The sequence below is a fragment of the Pecten maximus genome, chromosome 19 (genome assembly GCF_902652985.1).
Source record: "Pecten maximus chromosome 19, xPecMax1.1, whole genome shotgun sequence".
Classification (NCBI taxonomy): Eukaryota; Metazoa; Mollusca; class Bivalvia; order Pectinida; family Pectinidae; genus Pecten; species Pecten maximus.
The window spans coordinates 26,080,095-26,100,934 of record NC_047033.1 but is presented as its reverse complement, the minus strand read 5'-3'; the positions used below and the strand labels follow the sequence as shown (position 1 = coordinate 26,100,934).

Sequence of the window (20,840 nt, the reverse complement as noted above, 5' to 3'; positions counted from 1 at the left end):
ATGGGACCTTGTCATCAGTACAGATTAATATAGAAGTATGGGACCTTGTCATCAGTACAGATTAATGTAGAAGTATGGGACCTTGTCATCAGTTCAGATTAATATAGAAGTATGGGACCTTGTCATCAGTTCAGATTAATATAGATGTATGGGACCTTGTCATCAGTACAGATATAGAAGTATGGGACCTTGTCATCAGTACAGATTAATACAGAGGTATGGGACCTTGTCATCAGTACAGATTGATATAGAAGTATGGCATCTTGTCATCAGTACAGATTAATACTGAAGTATGGGACCTTGTCATCAGTACAGATTAATACAGAGGTATGGGACCTTGTCATCAGTACAGATTAATACAGAGGTATGGGACCTTGTCATCAGTACAGATTAATATAGAAGTATGGGACCTTGTCATCAGTACAGATTAATATAGAAGTATGGGACCTTGTCATCAGTACAGATTAGAAGTATGGGACCTTGTCATCAGTACAGATTAATATAGAAGTATGGGACCTTGTCATCAGTACAGATTAGAAGTATGGGACCTTGTCATCAGTACAGATTAATATAGAAGTATGGGACCTTGTCATCAATTCAGATTAATATAGAAGTATGGGACCTTGTCATCAGTACAGATATAGAAGTATGGGACCTTGTCATCAGTACAGATATAGAAGTATGGGACCTTGTCATCAGTAGATTAATATAGATGTATGGGACCTTGTCATCAGTACAGATTAATATAGAAGTATGGGACCTTGTCATCAGTACAGACTAATATAGAAGTATGGGACCTTGTCATCAGTACAGATTAATATAGAAGTATGGGACCTTGTCATCAGTACAGATTATTATAGAAGTATGGGACCTTGTCATCAGTACAGATTAATACAGAAGTATGGGACCTTGTCATCAGTACATATTAATAGAGAAGTATGGGACCTTGCCATCAGTTCAGATTAATATAGAAGTATGGGACCTTGTCATCAGTTCAGATTAATATAGAAGTATGGGACATTGTCATCAGTACAGATTAATATAGAAGTATGGGACCTTGTCATCAGTTCAGATTAATATAGAAGTATGGGACCTTGTCATCAGTACAGATTAATATAGAAGTATGGGACCTTGTCATCAGTACAGATTAATATAGAAGTATAGGACATTGTCATCAGTACAGATTAATATAGAAGTATAGGACATTGTCATCAGTACAGATTAATATAGAAGTATGGGACCTTGTCATCAGTACAGATTAATACAGAAGTATGGGACCTTGTCATCAGTACAGATTAATATAGACGTATGGGACCTTGTCATCAGTACATATTGATATAGAAGTATGGGACCTTGTCATCAGTACATATTAATATAGAAGTATGGGACCTTGTCCTCAGTACAGATTCATATAGAAGTATGGGACCTTGTCATCAGTACAGATTAATATAGAAGTATAGGACCTTGTCATCAGTACAGATTAACATAGAAGTATGGGACCTTGTCATCAGTACAGATTAATACAGAAGTATGGGACCTTGTCATCAGTACAGATTAATACAGAAGTATGGGACCTTGTCATCAGTACAGATTGATATAGAAGTATGGGACCTTGTCATCAGTACAGATTAATACTGAAGTATGGGACCTTGTCATCAGTTCAGATTAATATAAAAGTATAGGACCTTGTCATCAGTACAGATTAATATAGAAGTATGGGACCTTGTCATCATTACAGATATAGAAGTATGGGACCTTGTCATCAGTACAGATTAATATAGAAGTATGGGACCTTGTCATCAGTACAGATTAATATAGAAGTATGGAACCTTGTCATCATTACAGATTAATATAGAAGTATGGGACCTTGTCATCAGTACAGACTAATATAGAAGTATGGGACCTTGTCATCAGTACAGATTAATATAGATGTATGGAACCTTGTCATCATTACAGATTAATATAGAAGTATGGGACCTTGTCATCATTACAGATTAATATAGAAGTATGGAACCTTGTCATCATTACAGATTAATATAGAAGTATGGGACCTTGTCATCAGTACAGACTAATATAGAAGTATGGGACCTTGTCATCAGTACAGATTAATATAGATGTATGGAACCTTGTCATCATTACAGATATAGAAGTATGGGACCTTGTCATCAGTACAGATTAATATAGAAGTATGGAACCTTGTCATCATTACAGATATAGAAGTATGGGACCTTGTCATCAGTACAGATTAATACAGAAGTATGGGACCTTGTCATCAGTACAGATTAATATAGAAGTATGGGACCTTGTCATCAGTACAGATTAATATAGAAGTATGGGACCTTGTCATCACTACAGATTAATATAGAAGTATGGGACCTTGTCATCAGTACAGATTAATACAGAAGTATGGGACCTTGTCATCAGTACAGATCAATATAGAAGTATGGGACCTTGTCATCAGTACAGATATAGAAGTATGGGACCTTGTCATCAGTACAGATTAATATAGAAGTATGGGACCTTGTCATCAGTACAGATTAATATAGAAGTATAGGGACATTGTCATCAGTACAGATTAATATAGAAGTATGGGACCTTGTCATCAGTACAGATTAATATAGAAGTATGGGACATTGTCATCAGTACAGTTTAATATAGAAGTATGGGACCTTGTCATCAGTACAGATTAATATAGAAGTATAGGACATTGTCATCAGTACAGATTAATATAGAAGTATGGGACCTTGTCATCAGTACAGATTGATATAGAAGTATGGGACCTTGTCATCAGTACAGATTAATATAGAAGTATGGGACCTTGTCATCAGTACAGATTGATATAGAAGTATGGGACCTTGTCATCAGTACAGATTAATATAGAAGTATGGGACCTTGTCATCAGTACAGATTAATATAGAAGTATGGGACCTTGTCATCAGTACAGATTAATATAGAAGTATGGGACATTGTCATCAGTACAGATTGATATAGAAGTATGGGACCTTGTCATCAGTACAGATATAGAAGTATGGGACCTTGTCATCAGTTCAGATTTATATAGAAGTATGGGACCTTGTCATCAGTACAGATTAATATAGAAGTATGGGACCTTGTCATCACTACAGATTAATATAGATGTATGGGACCTTGTCATCACTACAGATTTGTAAAGAAGTATGGACCGTTGTCATCAGTACAGATTAGAAGTATGGGACCTTGTCATCAGTACAGATTAGAAGTATGGGATCTTGTCATCAGTACAGATTAATATAGAAATATGGGACCATGTCATCAGTACAGATTAATATAGAAGTATGGGACCTTGTCATCACTACAGGTTAATATAGACGTACGGGACCTTGTCATCACTACAGATATAGAAGTATGGGACCTTGTCATCAGTTCAGATTTATATAGAAGTATGGGACCTTGTCATCAGTACAGATTAATATAGAAGTGTGGGACCTTGTCATCAGTGCAGATTAATATAGAAGTATGGGACCTTGTCATCAGTACAGATTAATATAGAAGTATGGGACCTTGTCATCAGTACAGATTAATATAGAAGTATGGGACCTTGTCATCAGTACAGATTAATATAGAAGTATGGGACCTTGTCATCAGTACAGATTAATATAGATGTACATGTATGGGACCTTGTCATCAGTACAGATTAATTGAGAAGTATGGGACATTGTCATCAGTACAGATTAATATAGAAGTATGGGACCTTGTCATCAGTACAGATTAATATAGAAGTATGGGACCTTGTCATCAGTACAGATTAATATAGAAGTATGGGACCTTGTCATCAGTACAGATTAATATAGAAGTATGGGACCTTGTCATCAGTACAGATTAATATAGACGTATGCGACATTGTCATCAGTACAGATTAATATAGAAGTATGGGACCTTGTCATCAGTACAGATTTATATAGAAGTATGGGACCTTGTCATCAGTACAGATTTATATAGAAGAATGGGACCTTGTCATCAGTACAGATTAATATAGAAGTATGGGACCTTGTCATCAGTACAGATTAATACAGAAGTATGGGACCTTGTCATCAGTACAGATTAATATAGAAGTATGGGACCTTGTCATCAGTACAGATTTATATAGAAGTATGGGACCTTGTCATCAGTACAGATTAATACAGATGTATGGGACCTTGTCATCTGTACAGATTAATATAGAAGTATGGGACCTTGTCATCAGTACAGATTAATATAGAAGTATGGGACCTTGTCATCAGTACAGATTAATATAGAAGTATGGGACCTTGTCATCAGTACAGATTAATACAGAAGTATGTGACCTTGTCATCAGTACAGATTAATATAGAAGTATGGGACCTTGTCATCAGTACAGATTGATATAGAAGTATGGGACCTTGTCATCAGTACAGATTAATATAGAAGTATGGGACATTGTCATCAGTACAGATTAATATAGAAGTATGGGACCTTGTCAACAGTACAGATTAATATAGAAGTATGGGACCTTGTCATCAGTACAGATTAATATAGAAGTATGGGACCTTGTCATCAGTACAGATATAGAAGTATGGGACCTTGTCATCAGTACAGATTAATATAGAAGTATGGGACCTTGTCATCAGTATATAGAAGTATGGGACCTTGTCATCAGTACAGATTAATATAGAAGTATGGGACCTTGTCATCAGTACAGATTAATATAGATGTATGGGACCTTGTCATCACTACAGATTAGTAAAGAAGTATGGACCGTTGTCATCAGTACAGATTAGAAGTATGGGACCTTGTCATCAGTACAGATTAGAAGTATGGGACCTTGTCATCAGTACAGATTAATACAGAAGTATGGGACCTTGTCATCAGTACAGATTAATATAGAAGTATGGGACCTTGTCATCAGTACAGATTAGAAGTATGGGACCTTGTCATCAGTACAGATTAATATAGAAGTATGGGACCTTGTCATCACTACAGATTAGAAGTATGGGACCTTGTCAACAGTACAGATTAATATAGAAGTATGGGACCTTGTCATCACTACAGATTAATATAGATGTACATGTATGGGACCTTGTCATCACTACAGATTTGTAAAGAAGTATGGACCGTTGTCATCAGTACAGATTAGAAGTATGGGACCTTGTCATCAGTACAGATATAGAAGTATGGGACCTTGTCATCAGTACAGATTAATATAGAAGTATGGGACCTTGTCATCAGTACAGATTAATATAGAAGTATGGGACCTTGTCATCACTACAGATTAATATAGACGTACGGGACCTTGTCATCAGTACAGATTAATACAGAAGTATGGGACCTTGTCATCAGTACAGATTAATATAGAAGTATGAACTGTTGTCATCAGTACAGATTAATACAGAAGTATGGGACCTTGTCATCAGTACAGATTAGAAGTATGGGACCTTGTCATCAGTACAGATTAATATAGAAGTATGGACCGTTGTCATCAGTACAGATTAATACAGAAGTATGGGACCTTGTCATCAGTACAGATTATAGAAGTATGGGACCTTGTCATCAGTACAGATTAATATAGAAGTATGGGACCTTGTCATCAGTACAGATTAATATAGAAGTATGGGACCTTGTCATCAGTACAGATTAATATAGAAGTATGGGACCTTGTCATCAGTACAGATTAATACAGAAGTATGGGACCTTGTCATCAGTACAGATTAATACAGAAGTATGGGACCTTGTCATCAGTACAGATTAATATAGAAGTATGGGACCTTGTCATCAGTACAGATATAGAAGTATGGGACATTGTCATCAGTTCAGATTAATATAGAAGTATGGGACCTTGTCATCAGTACAGATTAATATAGAAGTATGGGACCTTGTCATCAGTACAGATTAATATAGAAGTATGGGACCTTGTCATCACTACAGATTAATATAGAAGTATGGGACCTTGTCATCAGTACAGATTAATATAGAAGTATGGGACCTTGTCATCAGTACAGATTAATATAGAAGTATGGACCTTGTCATCAGTACAGATTAATATAGAAGTATGGGACCTTGTCATCAGTACAGATTAATATAGAAGTGTGGGACCTTGTCATCAGTGCAGATTAATAAAGAAGTATGGGACCTTGTCATCTGTACAGATTAATATAGACATATGGGACCTTGTCATCAGTACAGACTATTATAGGAGTATGGGATCTTGTCATCAGTACAGATTAATATAAAAGTATGGGACCTTGTCATCAGTACAGATTAATATAGATGTACGGGACCTTGCCATCAGATAATTCCAGTTTGGTTGATATGTCTTTTATCCCATGTTTAATATTTCATTTATTTATTTATTTATTTTTGCACTTTCTGGACTTACATATTACAGAACTTAATTGATACGAATACATAAAGCTCCAAATTCTCAAACCATTTTTTTTTGGACACATAGCTCCATTATACATTCTGTAAAGATCTCTAATGACCTTGACCTACATTTTACCAATTTCTAAGTACAAAACAGGAAATCGAAATATTTCTGAAATCCAACCTGACTTGAAATCTTATGTCAACCTACCTTCTACGATTTCTCCATTAGGAAACACAATCACAACTTTTCCCGATTTGCTGGACATAAAAATCCTTGGTCTGTCTGGAACAGGTTTTAGTTTGGCGAGATCCATTCCCAAGTCCCTGGCATCATTTCTCTGGTGGTGCCGCACTTCATGTTTACCATGTATCAACAAATTCCAGTTGACATTTGGCCGAGGCATAGATAGCACCCCCGGAGGGGTCTGTTCACCCGTCATTGTAGGTAAATCTGGCCAATAATTTTACGTAATATGGTTAAATAATTCCTCAATTGATAAATATTGTTTATAACGTAATCCTAAAGTGAATGACACAAACCGTGAATATAAATTATTTCCTCGGTAAACAATGACACAATTCTTCTGGTACATATTTTATATTACGACGACCATTGAGGTAGATATTTGGCCCGATATCCATCATTACGGGGTCGGCCATCATATACAACCACTTGATTATTACATCTGTATACTTATTCAAATTCAAACAGCAGATGTGGCCGTATTCAATATTTTCCAATAGATCTGTAAAACAAAATATATGTATGCACAACTGCAGACTGTCTTGCAGACAGGTGTGTAACTGTTGGTTTCATCCATTTCTGATATAACTTATTTAATTTAAAATGATCCAATTTGAAAATAGATATGACACAAAACTACAACCTAGGATATGTAATACGTCTGCTCGTTGTCAACTGGTTCACAGAGCATATGTGTACATCCTCTTGTAAAATAGGTATCTACACAAATTTCCAATAGCACAAGGAACATATGTTAACACCAATACATAAGATGTTTCCGAGACCACGAGGGAAATTTCTATACACGTATTCAGTGTTAAATCCGTAGAAAATTTGAATTCCTTCAGAGAACATATGTTAACATCCTTCCGTTCTGTAATAGAGCGGAGAGCGAGTGTATGAAACCAATACTCTCTCCCTGGCGGAAGTGATTTCCTGGTACTGGGAGATCTCAAGCTTTTCCCAATTCCATCTCACAACAATAGGCATACTGGTAGAGGCAGGCTGATGTACACATGAGTTTAATTAGATCTTGGCTCCATAACACAGATAACAGTCCGGACTATATATTGATGATGGGGTATTGGATGCTGCAATTCAACAACTAAGAACCTTCAGGTTGTGTCCCACTGATAACTGACACGGCATTTATAGGGTCATAAATGACATTGTCAAAAGGTCATCACTTAACCACGGAGGTCAGATGAACATACCCTGAAATTGATTACAAACTAATCTAGTGGTGAGGTTCTGGTCATTGAGGGTCAGTATATGGTCATCAAGGGTCAGTATATCTAAGATATCACACTACTGTACAATTTTTGTTGTAAGATTGCTTTTCAATGGTTGAAATCAAACTGTCACCAACATATTAGCATTGTAATTTCAATTTCACGCATATGTCCATTATGAACAGTGATATTTCACACATGTCAATTATGTACAGTGATATTTCACATATATGTCCGTTATGTACAGTGATATTTCACACATATGTCAATTATGTACAGTGATATTTCACATATATGTCCGTTATGTACAGTGATATTTCACACATATGTCAATTATGTACAGTGATATTTCACACATACAATGTATGTCAATTATATACAGTGATATTTCACACATATGCCCATTGTGTAGTGATGTTTCACACATATGTCCATTATGTAGTGATAAGTCTTTTCAAATTTAAATTCTATTCCATATATGTCAATTTAAGTATTGATATTTCTAATCATATCTTAAATTACAATATATATCCATTCAATTGTACAGCGAATTTTTCCATGCCACAAATATCCATATAAGAGCAGTGATGTATTTGTGCCACAAATGTCCATTCACAGCAATATTTGGTATGCCACGTATTTTTATTTAGTCTTGTGCCACATATGTCCACTGATGAACACTGATATTTCTGTGCCGCACATCTATCTATTTCTCCGACACATATGTCCATTTACCGGGCAATCAACCTTACGTGTGAGTGTGACGGTTGGTTTGAAGTAGCAGTTAGCCTTAAATACAGCTAACCTGTTTTCATTTCAGCACAGAATTCCCTCACAAGATAATGACTGGTAGATATATAGCCTTACAGGGCTGTCTGAGTTCCTACAGATGGTATCAACTATGGAGAAGCTCTATAGGACTAGAGCAACATCTTTAAATTCTACCACACTCGGCTGTCATCAGTACACACTGTAAACCCACCGACACCTGCCATGTTATTGATGGTCCACAAATCCCCAAGTCTGCTGTATTCCTAACTTCAACTGGCTGTTTATTGATGAAATTTGTTGTTTTCATCCAAATTTACACAGAAATGAGAAGTCAGTGAATATGAAAATATTGGTTATCGCTCGTCATGATGACCAGCTACTTGGACAAGACTTTACGGTAGACTTGTCCTTTCATGGAAAATATTTCCACACAAATTGCTGGTATGTGTGTGTTAGTGGCCCATGTTACCCTGTCCAGATTTTATCAAAATTTACACAGAAATTGGCAGCTACATACACCTATAATACAGAGGAAATTCTAGCTGATAAGGCAGCCATACCTCATCAAAGTTTACTCTTGGTGTGATTGACTGTCAAATCAGTAAAGACTTCTGGGCTTGTGGGGTCTAACTGGAGGTGAAAAGCTATAGACATCCCCTGGAATATCTGACCAGGTTTTAACTGTAATATACACAGTAATATGGTATCTTACTCATGTTCAATTCCACAAACAGTGTCTATTATTTCTTCCAAATTTAAACCTGTAGTACAAATCTCTCTCCTGTAACCCTTTTCCCCCCTCCCCTGACAATGCCCCCTTCCTCTGCCACACCCCTACCCCGTCCCCTTCCCTGCCAAGACCCCTTACCCTCTCCCCTTCCCTTCAACTACCCTACCCCTTCCCTTCCCATGCCACTACCCTACTACCAACCCCTACCCCGTACCCCCTCCCCTCCCCTTCCGTGCAAAAACCACTTACCCTCCCCCCTCCCCTCATCCCTCCCCTACTACAGTCAAAGTAACCAGCCATGATGGGGTCAGACCTAGTTGATACTGTCAAGCTAACCAGCCATGATGAGGTCAGAACTACACCAGTTACTATTGTTAAGCTAACAAGTCATGTTGAGGTCAGATCTAGTTACTACTGTCAAGCTGACCAGTCATGATGAGGTCAAACCAAGTTATTACTGTCAAGCTAACTAGCCATGATGAGGTCAAACATACAACAGTTTCCACTGTTAAGGTTAAGCTAACCAGCCATGATGAGGTCAGATCTACACCAGTAACTACTGTTAAGCTAACCAGCCATGATGAGGTCAGACCTACACCAGTTTCCACTGTTAAGCTAACCAGCCATGGTGAGGTCAGACCTACACCAGTTTGTACTGTTAAGCTAACCAGCCATGATGAGGTCAGACCTACACCAGTTTCCACTTTTAAGCTAACCAGCCATGATGAGGTCAGACCTACAGCAGTAACTACTGCTAAGCTAACCAGCCATGGTGAGGTCAGACCTACAACAGTTACTTCTGTCAAGCTAACCAGCCATGATGAGGTCAGGCCAACTTACTACTGTTAAGCTAACCAGCCATGATGAGGTCAGGCCAACTTACTACTGTTAAGCTAACCAGCCATCATGAGGTCAGGCCAACTTACTACTGTTAAGCTAACCAGCCATCATGAGGTCAGACCTACACCAGTTTCCACTTTTAAGCTAACCAGCCATGATGAGGTCAGACCTACAACAGTTACTTCTGTCAAGCTAACCAGCCATGATGAGGTCAGGCCAACTTACTACTGTTAAGCTAACCAGCCATGGTGAGGTCAGGCCAACTTACTACTGTTAAGCTAACCAGCCATCATGAGGTCAGACCTCTGTTACAGTAACAAAAGTTGACTCCTGCTGTTCCCATATGGTCCATCACAATTTTCATCTTATCATCCCAAAACTCAAATGATTCAGGAATGCTTGCAGCTAAACAAACATTAAGTAGATTGAGTCTGGTCGAGTAAGCTAGACCACATCATTGAGTTGCATTTCATTTTCTTGCATTCTTTTTTCCGTATTTATTCTAAAAGTGAGTTATTTGTGTAAATACGCATTTGAGGTAGCATGCAGCCAAAAGTTAACAATATACTGCTTGTTTCATTGGAGAATCTGCAGCGAGGAATCACTTGGATTAGGGCGCTCATCAGAAGATATCCCCACGGTACCTTATACAAGAGGCTGGTTTTGAGTATGGCAGTGATAAGGATGCTACACTAGACATTTATCTCAAGTTTTCATCACAGGCCAACCATCCTATCAACCTGTTATCAACTGGTTATAATATATACTTGAATTAAAGGAAACACATCATTTAACTGTGATCACATAGCAGAAAACAGTTCTATATAGAAAACAGACAATTCCTTTATATCTAAGATAATTCTAAAACAGATCTCTACAACACAACCGACAATATCTCTACAACACAACCGACAAAATATCTCTACAACACAAACCGACAATATCTCTACAACACAACCGACAATATCTCTACAACACAACCGACAATATCTCTACAACACAACCGACAATATCTCTACAACACAACCGACAATATCTCTACAACACAACCGACAATATCTCTACAACACAACCGACAATACCTCTACAACACAACCGACAATACCTCTACAACACAACACAACCGACAATATCTCTACAACACAACCGACAATATCTCTACAACACAACCGACAATATCTCTACAACACAACCGACAATATCTCTACAACACAACCGACAATATCTCTACAACACAACCGACAATATCTCTACAACACAACCGACTATATCTCTACAACACAACCGACAATACCTCTACAACACAACCGACAATACCTCTACAACACAACACAACCGACAATATCTCTACAACACAACCGACAATATCTCTACAACACAACCGACAATATCTCTACAACACAACCGACAATATCTCTACAACACAACCGACAATATCTCTACAACACAACCGACAATATCTCTACAACACAACCGACATACTCTACAACACAACCGACAATATCTCTACAACACAACCGACAATATCTCTACAACACAACCGACAATACCTCTACAACACAACCGACAATATCTCTACAACACAACCGACAATATCTCTACAACACAACCGACAATATCTCTACAACACAACCGACAATACCTCTACAACACAACCGACAATACCTCTACAACACAACACAACCGACAATATCTCTACAACACAACCGACAATACCTCTACAACACAACCGACAATATCTCTACAACACAACCGACAATATCTCTACAACACAACCGACAATACCTCTACAACACAACCGACAATACCTCTACAACACAACACAACCGACAATATCTCTACAACACAACCGACAATACCTCTACAACACAACCGACAATACCTCTACAACACAACCGACAATACCTCTACAACACAACCGACAATATCTCTACAACACAACCGACAATACCTCTACAACACAACCGACAATATCTCTACAACACAACCGACAATATCTCTACAACACAACCGACAATATCTCTACAACACAACCGACAATATCTCTACAACACAACCGACAATATCTCTACAACACAACCGACAATATCTCTACAACACAACCGACAATATCTCTACAACACAACCGACAATATCTCTACAACACAACAGACAATATCTCTATCTCATTAAAGATCTCTCAAGAAAACAGAGGATCCAATCTCATTTGTAACCAGTCTCTATAAATATCTAAGATCATTTATAACAGATCTCTAAAGAAAACAGGCAATTTCTCTATAAATATCTAAGACAATTTATTACAGATCTCTAAAGAAAACAGGCAATTTCTCTATAAATATCTAAGATCATTTATATCTGCATGGTGTCTAAAGAAAACAGGCGATTTCTCTATAAATAACTGACATCATTTGTAACCGGTCTCTACAGTAAACAGGCAATTTCTCTAAATATATCTAAGATCATTTATAACAGATCTCTAAAGAAAACAGGCAATTTCTCTATAAATATGTAAGATTAATTATGACTGATCTCTAAAGAAAACAGGCAATTTCTCTATAAATATGTAAGATTAATTATGACTGATCTCTAAAGAAAATAGGCAATTTTTCTATAAATATCTAAGATCATTTATAACAGATCTCTAAAGAAAACAGGCAATTTCCCTATAAATATCTAAGATCATTTATAACAGATCTCTAAAGAAAACAGGCAATTTCTCTATAAATATGTAAGATTAATTATGACTGATCTCTACAGAAAATAGGCAATTTTTCTATAAATATCTAAGATCATTTATAACAGATCTCTAAAGAAAACAGGCAATTTCCCTATAAATATCTAAGATCATTTATAACAGATCTCTAAAGAAAATAGGCAATTTCTCTATAAATATCTAAGATCATTTATAACAGATCTCAAAAGAAAACAGGCAATTTCTCTATAAATATGTAAGATTAATTATGACTGATCTCTAAAGAAAACAGGCAATTTCTCTATAAATATCTAAGATCATTTATAACAGATCTCTAAAGAAAACAGGCAATTTCTCTATAAATATCTAAGATCATTTATAACAGATCTCTAAAGAAAACAGGCAATTCCTCCATAAATATCCAAGATCAATTCTAACCGATTTCTAAAGAAGTCGGTAAAAGTCAGGTTTTTCAGTAAAAACATGTAAAAGTATGTAAGTCAGGTGTTTTGAGTTTTTAGACATTGTTTTTAGTCACAAAATATGGGTTTCAATATGAAAAAACTTGATGTAAGATGCAGCATAAATGCATGTGTTCTATTTCCCAAACATAAAAAAATTAATTCTCAAGCCTATAATGGCTGGTTATACATCCTGATATATCATCAGATTCCTGGACATTTCTATCACCTGTTTAACTGTAGTACTGGTGGACTAAGTGTTCCATTCATTAATCCCCCTCTCCACAAACAGCCAGATGATATCGGAGAACCCTCAAGAAAAGCTTCAAGGACAACACACTGAGTAATCCAACAATAACGGATTTTAATTAAATATGTTCAGGTTTCTTCAGTGGACTTGATTAAATTGTTTATTTGTTTTTGTTACAGAGTCTCTTTAATTCCATACTATTTGACAATTATAGCGTTTTTGACAGAGTAATTCCCACAAAACAACATAACTTTTCTGGAAAAGATCAAAACAACAAATTTTAACCTCAGACACAAATCAAAACAACAAATTCTAATCTTAGACACAAATCAAAACAACAAATTTTAACCTCAGACACAAATCAAAACAACAAATTTTAACCCCAGACACAAATCAAAACAACAAATTCTAATCTTAGACACAAATCAAAACAACAAATTTTAACCCCAGACACAAATCAAAACAACAAATTTTAACCTCAGACACAAATCAAAACAACAAATTTTAACCCCAGACACAAATCAAAACAACAAATTTTAACCCCAGACACAAATCAAAACAACAAATTTTAATCTTAGACACAAATCAAAACAACAAATTTTAACCCCAGACACAAATCAAAACAACAAATTTTAATCCCAGACACAAATCAAAACAACAAATTTTAACCCCAGACACAAATCAAAACAACAAATTTTAACCCCAGACACAAATCAAAACAACAAATTTTAACCCCAGACACAAATCAAAACAACAAATTTTAACCCCAGACACAAATCAAATCAAAACAACAAATTTTAACCCCAGACACAAATCAAAACAACAAATTTTAACCTCAGAAACAAATCAAAACAACAAATTTTAACCCCAGACACAAATCAAAACAACAAATTTTAACCCCAGACACAAATCAAAACAACAAATTTTAACCCCAGACACAAATCAAAACAACAAATTTTAATCCCAGACACAAATCAAAACAACAAATTTTAACCCCAGACACAAATCAAAACAACAAATTTTAACCCCAGACACAAATCAAAACAACAAATTCTAATCTTAGACACAAATCAAAACAACAAATTCTAATCCTAGACACACATCTAAACAACAAATTCTAACCCCAGACACAAATCAAAACAACAAATTCTAATCCTAGACACAAATCAAAACAACAAATTTAACCCCAGACACACATCTAAACAACAAATTTTAACAATAGACAACATCAAAACAACAAAATGTCAACCCTACAAACAACATATTTTAACCTGTGAGACACATATCAAAACAACAAATATTATATCCCCTGTCAACATCAAAAAACAAATTATAACCATATGCAACATCAAAACAACATTTTGACACTAGACTAACATCAAAACAACAGATATATATCCCCTATCAACATCGAAACAAATTTTAACCCTTGACAACATCAAAACAACATATTTTGACACTAGACTTACATCGAAACAACAAATTTTAACCCTTGACAACATCAAAACAACAGATATTAAACCTAGAAAATACAAGAGGCCCATGGGGCCTGTATCGCTCACCTGGTGGGATTAGACCAAATGTCAAAATTATGTTCATGTTCAATTTGTTTCATTTGTAAATCTCAATGCTATATATGGTTATAGTGTGGGGATCCCAACTGCTTCAAAGAAATAATGAAGTCCAGACTCTCTGAGGTCTGAAATACCTCAAGAATTGTTTTTAGAACATGCATTCATCACTTTATGACTAATAGAGATTTAGATGAATTACGTTTATTTCCCCTATTGGGCCCCGCCCATTTGGCCCTTCGGGGGTCAGAGTCACTATTTATGCAAAATCTGTTCTCCTTCCCCCAAGGATGTTTCTGACCAAATTAGGTTCAAATCAATTCATAACTTAATGACTAGTGGCAATTTATACCTCTATTTCCCATAATGGGCCCCGCCCCTTTGGCCCCTCTGGGCTCAGAGTCACCATTTATGCAAAATCTGTTCCCCTTTCCCCAAGGATGTTTCTGACCAAATTGGGTTCAAATCCATTCATAACTTTATGACTAGTAGCGATTGAAAGGAATTGCCTCTATTTCCCCTATTCGGCCCCGCCCCTCCGGCCCCTTGGGGGTCAGAGTCACCATTTATGCAAAATCTGATCCCCTTTTGCCAAGGATGTTTCTGATCAAATTTAGTAAAAATCCAATAAGAACTTTTTGACAAGTAACGATTTGAAGCAAATGTTGACGGACAACAGATGACGGACGGACGACGGACAGACAGATGACGGACGGACAGATGACGGACGGACAGATGACGGACGGCAGACGGACGACGCGCCATGACATAAGCTCAGGTGAGCTGATAAAAACAACAGACATATAACCTAGATAATCAAAATTATTCTCAAGAAAGTCGATGCTCTCCCTTCAGGCCCACCAAGTCTTTTTCATGAGATTCCACATAATTATAAATCTTTTATAATCATCAATATCTTAACCCTGTTTCAAATTAAAAGGGCTTGACATTCAGAAAGGATGATTCCAAGTCCCCTTAAACTTCATTTTCGGGGTGAAAGCATAACAACTCTTTGTCTGAATAAGAAGTACAACGTAGGTTGTTTGTACCAAGTTTGTGTAAAATTCATCGAGAGGAACTTAGAGAAAATCAGAAACAGCTGAACCAATCTAAAGACCATGTTGGTTGGCAGACATATCTTAGGTTTAAAAAAAAAGCATGAAGGATCATTTGCACAATTTGGTTAACACATATAAAAGATGCAGCCCCTGCAAAGGAGAAACAGCGAGTCTATGTTGAAAGGGAAAACTTGCTTTGTTATACCTTATAAGATGCATCAACATTCAGCCTTAGGAGCTGACATACTCCTTTGTTCAACATCCATAGAAAGCTGGATTACATACCGTATATATCTAAAAATAATCCCCTGCCAACAAATAAGCCTTGATCCATCTTCAGAATTATCCATTTTAAAATAGTCAGCTAAAAGTAATTCACATATAAGCCCTCCCCAAACTTAATACAAGTTTATACACTTGGGCCTATTATAGGATAAACACGGTACTAAACCTTTTCACTAGGAGAGTGGGCTTATTCGAGGATAAATATGGTACTTCACCTTTTCACTAGGGGATCAGGCTTATTCTAGGATAAATATGGTACTACACCTTTTCACTAGGGGACGGCTTATTCTAGGATAAATATGGTACTACACCTTTTCACTAGGGGACTAGGCTTATTCTAGGATAAATATGGTACTTCACCTTTTCACTAGGGGATCAGGCTTATTCTAGGATAAATATGGTACTTCACCTTTTCACTAGGGGATCAGGCTTATTCTAGGATAAATATGGTACTTCACCTTTTCACTAGGGGACTAGGCTTATTCTAGGACAAATATGGTACTTCATCTTTTCACTAGGGGACTAGGCTTATTCTAGGATAAATACGGTACTACACCTTTTCACTAGGGGACTAGGCTTATTCTAGGATAAATATGGTACTTCACCTTTTCACTAGGGGATCAGGCTTATTCTAGGATAAATACGGTACTACACCTTTTCAGTAGGGGATCCCGGAGCAGGCTTATTCTAGGATAAATACAGTACCACACCTTTTCACTAGGGGACTAGGCTTATTTGAGAATAAATACGGTACTAGAAACTTTTCCACTAGTGGGTTTCGAGAATAAATACAGTAATAAACTTTTTCATTGGGGAGGCGGCTTATTTGGGGACAAACATTGTACTTCAACTTTTACACTAGTGGAACGGGATTATTTGACAATAAGAAAGAAACTAATTATAAATACATGGTATGGCAAGAAATTATATTAATAAGTGACAGAAAAAGGTTGTCTATGGTACAATGTCACCCCAACTATTTATATCAGTATGACCTTTAACTGTGATTTTACTACCCTCCAGAGTTAACTTCTTCGTCAATGCTTTAAGGAGTTGTTTTACTATTAAAGAACAATGATAAAACTAGCTGTTAAATGGTCTTGTTATCCTCATTGCAAAATTTCCCTGTCATTATGAATGAGAGAACAGTTATCACAATATTGAGGATAAAAAGTAAAATTTTAAATAGAAAATGAAGTTTTAAATACTTAACCAAAGAATGTTATTGTAACAGAGATTTTATTGGGCATCAAACCTGGGACCACTGGACATCAAACCTAGGACAATGGGGCATCAAATCATGGACCTGGGACCACTGGACATTAAACCTGGGACCAGGGACCACTGGACATTAAACCTGGGACCAGGGACCACTGGACATTAAACCTGGAACCAGAGACCACTGGACATCAAACCTGGGACCTGGGACCACTGGGCATCAAACCTTGGACCTGGGACAATGGGGCATCAAACCTGGGAGCTGGGACCACTGGACATCAAACCTTGGAACTGGGACCACTGGACATCAAACCTGGGACCTGGAATCACTCAGGGGACCAAACCTGGGACCACTGCTTTACTAAAATATTTGATACACTACCAAATGTTTCATTATGACCTCCACCTTTGACACTAACACTATTAGTATCAATACTTTCTCATAGGCTGCTGCCATCATGGTGTGGCTAATATTTCAATTAATGGGGGAATGAAATAATTCATCTTTTTTAAATGTCAACCCATAATATTTATAACACATTTACTGCTTCATAAATACAACTAAGCGTTACTACTTCTTAACAAATGTTTGTTTTCACAGAATGTTAATCATACTTGCAATGAAAATCAATTCTCTCCTAAACAAATACCAGCAGAGAGTGATGTGGTGGTGTAATGACAGAGAGAATCAGGGAATCCCTAGGAAAGAAGGGATATTGGACATGAGGCAGCTTACTAGGATAAAAGGCTATCAGTTTGTATCAGTTTGTTCAAACAAATGACCTTGACCTGCCTTTAAAGATCCTAGAGGTAACTATTACTATTCTGAGTTTCTACCTAAACTGCATTTTTTATATCAAATCTTGTGATATTTCCAAAATATTGTACGGTTTGCTATCCTCATTCGGCTATCTTAATGATCAATGTCAAAAGAAAATTCATAAGAAAAACCAAAGGTGCATATAAGATAAATATCTACCAGAGAAATGAGTCAATAAGTTTATACACTTTCATCTATATGTTCATCAACATTTACTGTTGTACTGTTGTGTATATCCTAAGATGAAAAATGGAAATGAAAATAACCTTTATTTATCATCGTGTACATGGTAACAAGCAGCATTAGCTCTGTAGAGCTGTTATTACAATGCCGCTGAGGGTACAAATATTGTTTTGAATGTTGGAGGAAAATTAACTCACTGGGGAAAACCAATGTGGCATCGGTGGGGAAACAACGAATCCAACAGACATCATCCCCGCCACCAGCGCGGCTTGAACCCACGATCTAGAAGAAGGTGGTCTGAAGCTCATGCATGACTGCACCAACGACTCTCAGCGCGATAGCGATCATGGCTACCGAGATCTTTGCTTTTTTTGTGACATTGATGAACATGACAAAAATCTACAATAACAAAAAACTCTCTACTTTTGTCCTGAATCAAGTTAATAATTACCAAATTTGTCTATATAGTGCTTCTACTCTCGGAGAAAGTTCATGAGCTTTGAACTCAACTTTTTATTTTTAACATGTCAGACCGAAATTAAACATGAACAGCTCAGTCTCCCTTCTGCTTTATCAACAACAGACAGGGTAAGTTGTCCACTGTCACATACAACATTAACCCAGTAAACAATAGGCCAGTTAACATTGGTAAATAAACAATAAACTGGTAAAACAATAGGTCAGTAAACAATAGCCCATTAAACAATAGAAAAGTAAACAATAGACCAGTAACAATAGCCCAGTAAACATATAATCCCAGTAAACAATAGCCCATTAAACAATAGACAAGTAAACAATAGGCCAGTAAACAATAGACCAGTAAACAATAGACCAGTAACAATAGACCAGTAAAAATAGCCCAGTAAACATATAATCTCAGTAAACAATAGCCCATTAAACAATAGACCAGTAACAATAGCCCAGTAAACATATAATCCCAGTAAACAATAGACCAGTGAACAATAGGCCAGTAAACAATAGCCCAGTAAACAATAGCCCAGTAAACAATAGACCAGTAACAATAGCCCAGTAAACAATAGACCAGTAAACAATAGCCCAGTAAACAATAGACCAGTAAACAATAGCCCAGTAAACAATAGACCAGTAACAATAGCCCAGTAAACAATAGCCCAGTAAACAATAGCCCCATAAACAATAGACCAGTAAACAATAGATCAATAAACAATAGGCCAGTAAACAATAGGCCAGTAACAATAGCCCAGTAAACATATAATCCCAGTAAACAATAGACCAGTAAACAATAGGCCAGTAAACAATAGCCCAGTAAACAATAGACAAGTAAACAATAGGCCAGTGAACAATAGACCAATAAACAATAGCCCAGTAAACAATAGGCCAGTAAACAATAGCCCAGTAAACAATAGGCCAGTAAACAATAGGCCAGTAAACAATAGACCAATAAACAATAGACCAGTAACAATAGCCCAGTAAACAATAGACCAGTAAACAATAAGCAAGTAAACATAAAATCCCAGTAAACAATAGACCAATAAACAATAGACCAATAAACAATAGACCAGTAAACAATAGCCCAGTAAACAATAGCCCAGAAAACAATAGGCCAGTAACAATAGACCAGTAAACAATAGGCCAGTAAACAAAAGACCAGTAACAATAGCCCAGTAAACAATAGACCCATAAACAATAGGCCAGTAAACATATAATCCCAGTAAACAATAGGCCAGTTAACAATAGACCAGTACACAATAGACTAGTAAACAATAGACCAGTAAACAATTAGCAAGTAAACAATAGACCAGTTAACAATAGGTCAGTAAACAATAGACAAGTAAACAATAGGCCAGTAAACAATATGCAAATAAACAATAAGCCAGTAAACAATAGGCCATAAGCTTGCACCATTACACGCTGACAGTGTCAAGCCTTGTTGCTGCTGAAGAAACACATGTGAGACTTTCATCATGTGCGGAGATATCTTGGTAACATTCCTATGCAGATGAGAGGCTTTGGTCTGTGACTTAAGATCCTTACAAGGCAGTAGGAAGATCTATATTTCTCTGTGAATGTCTAGCAGGCTTTTTACTGGTATTAACACCACCAGATTGTCATGCCTATGGGGAATTTCCAAAAGTGAACAAAAATT

The 20,840-nt window shown here is 36.6% G+C and overlaps 1 protein-coding gene across 2 annotated transcripts in view; it reads right to left on the bottom strand.

Annotated features, from left to right (window-relative positions):
- Positions 1-7,143, bottom strand: part of LOC117317254 (calcium/calmodulin-dependent 3',5'-cyclic nucleotide phosphodiesterase 1A-like) — a 163,721-nt gene extending 156,578 nt beyond the window's left edge. The window contains exon 1 of one of the 2 annotated variants that reach the window (XM_033871984.1): positions 6,569-7,143. In XM_033871984.1, coding sequence (XP_033727875.1) covers positions 6,569-6,800 — 232 coding nt within the window. In that variant the 5' untranslated portion in view covers positions 6,801-7,143. The remainder of the gene's footprint in view (positions 1-6,568) is intronic. The other variant, XM_033871985.1, reaches the window with a different exon arrangement.
- Between the last annotated feature and the right edge of the window lie 13,697 nt (positions 7,144-20,840).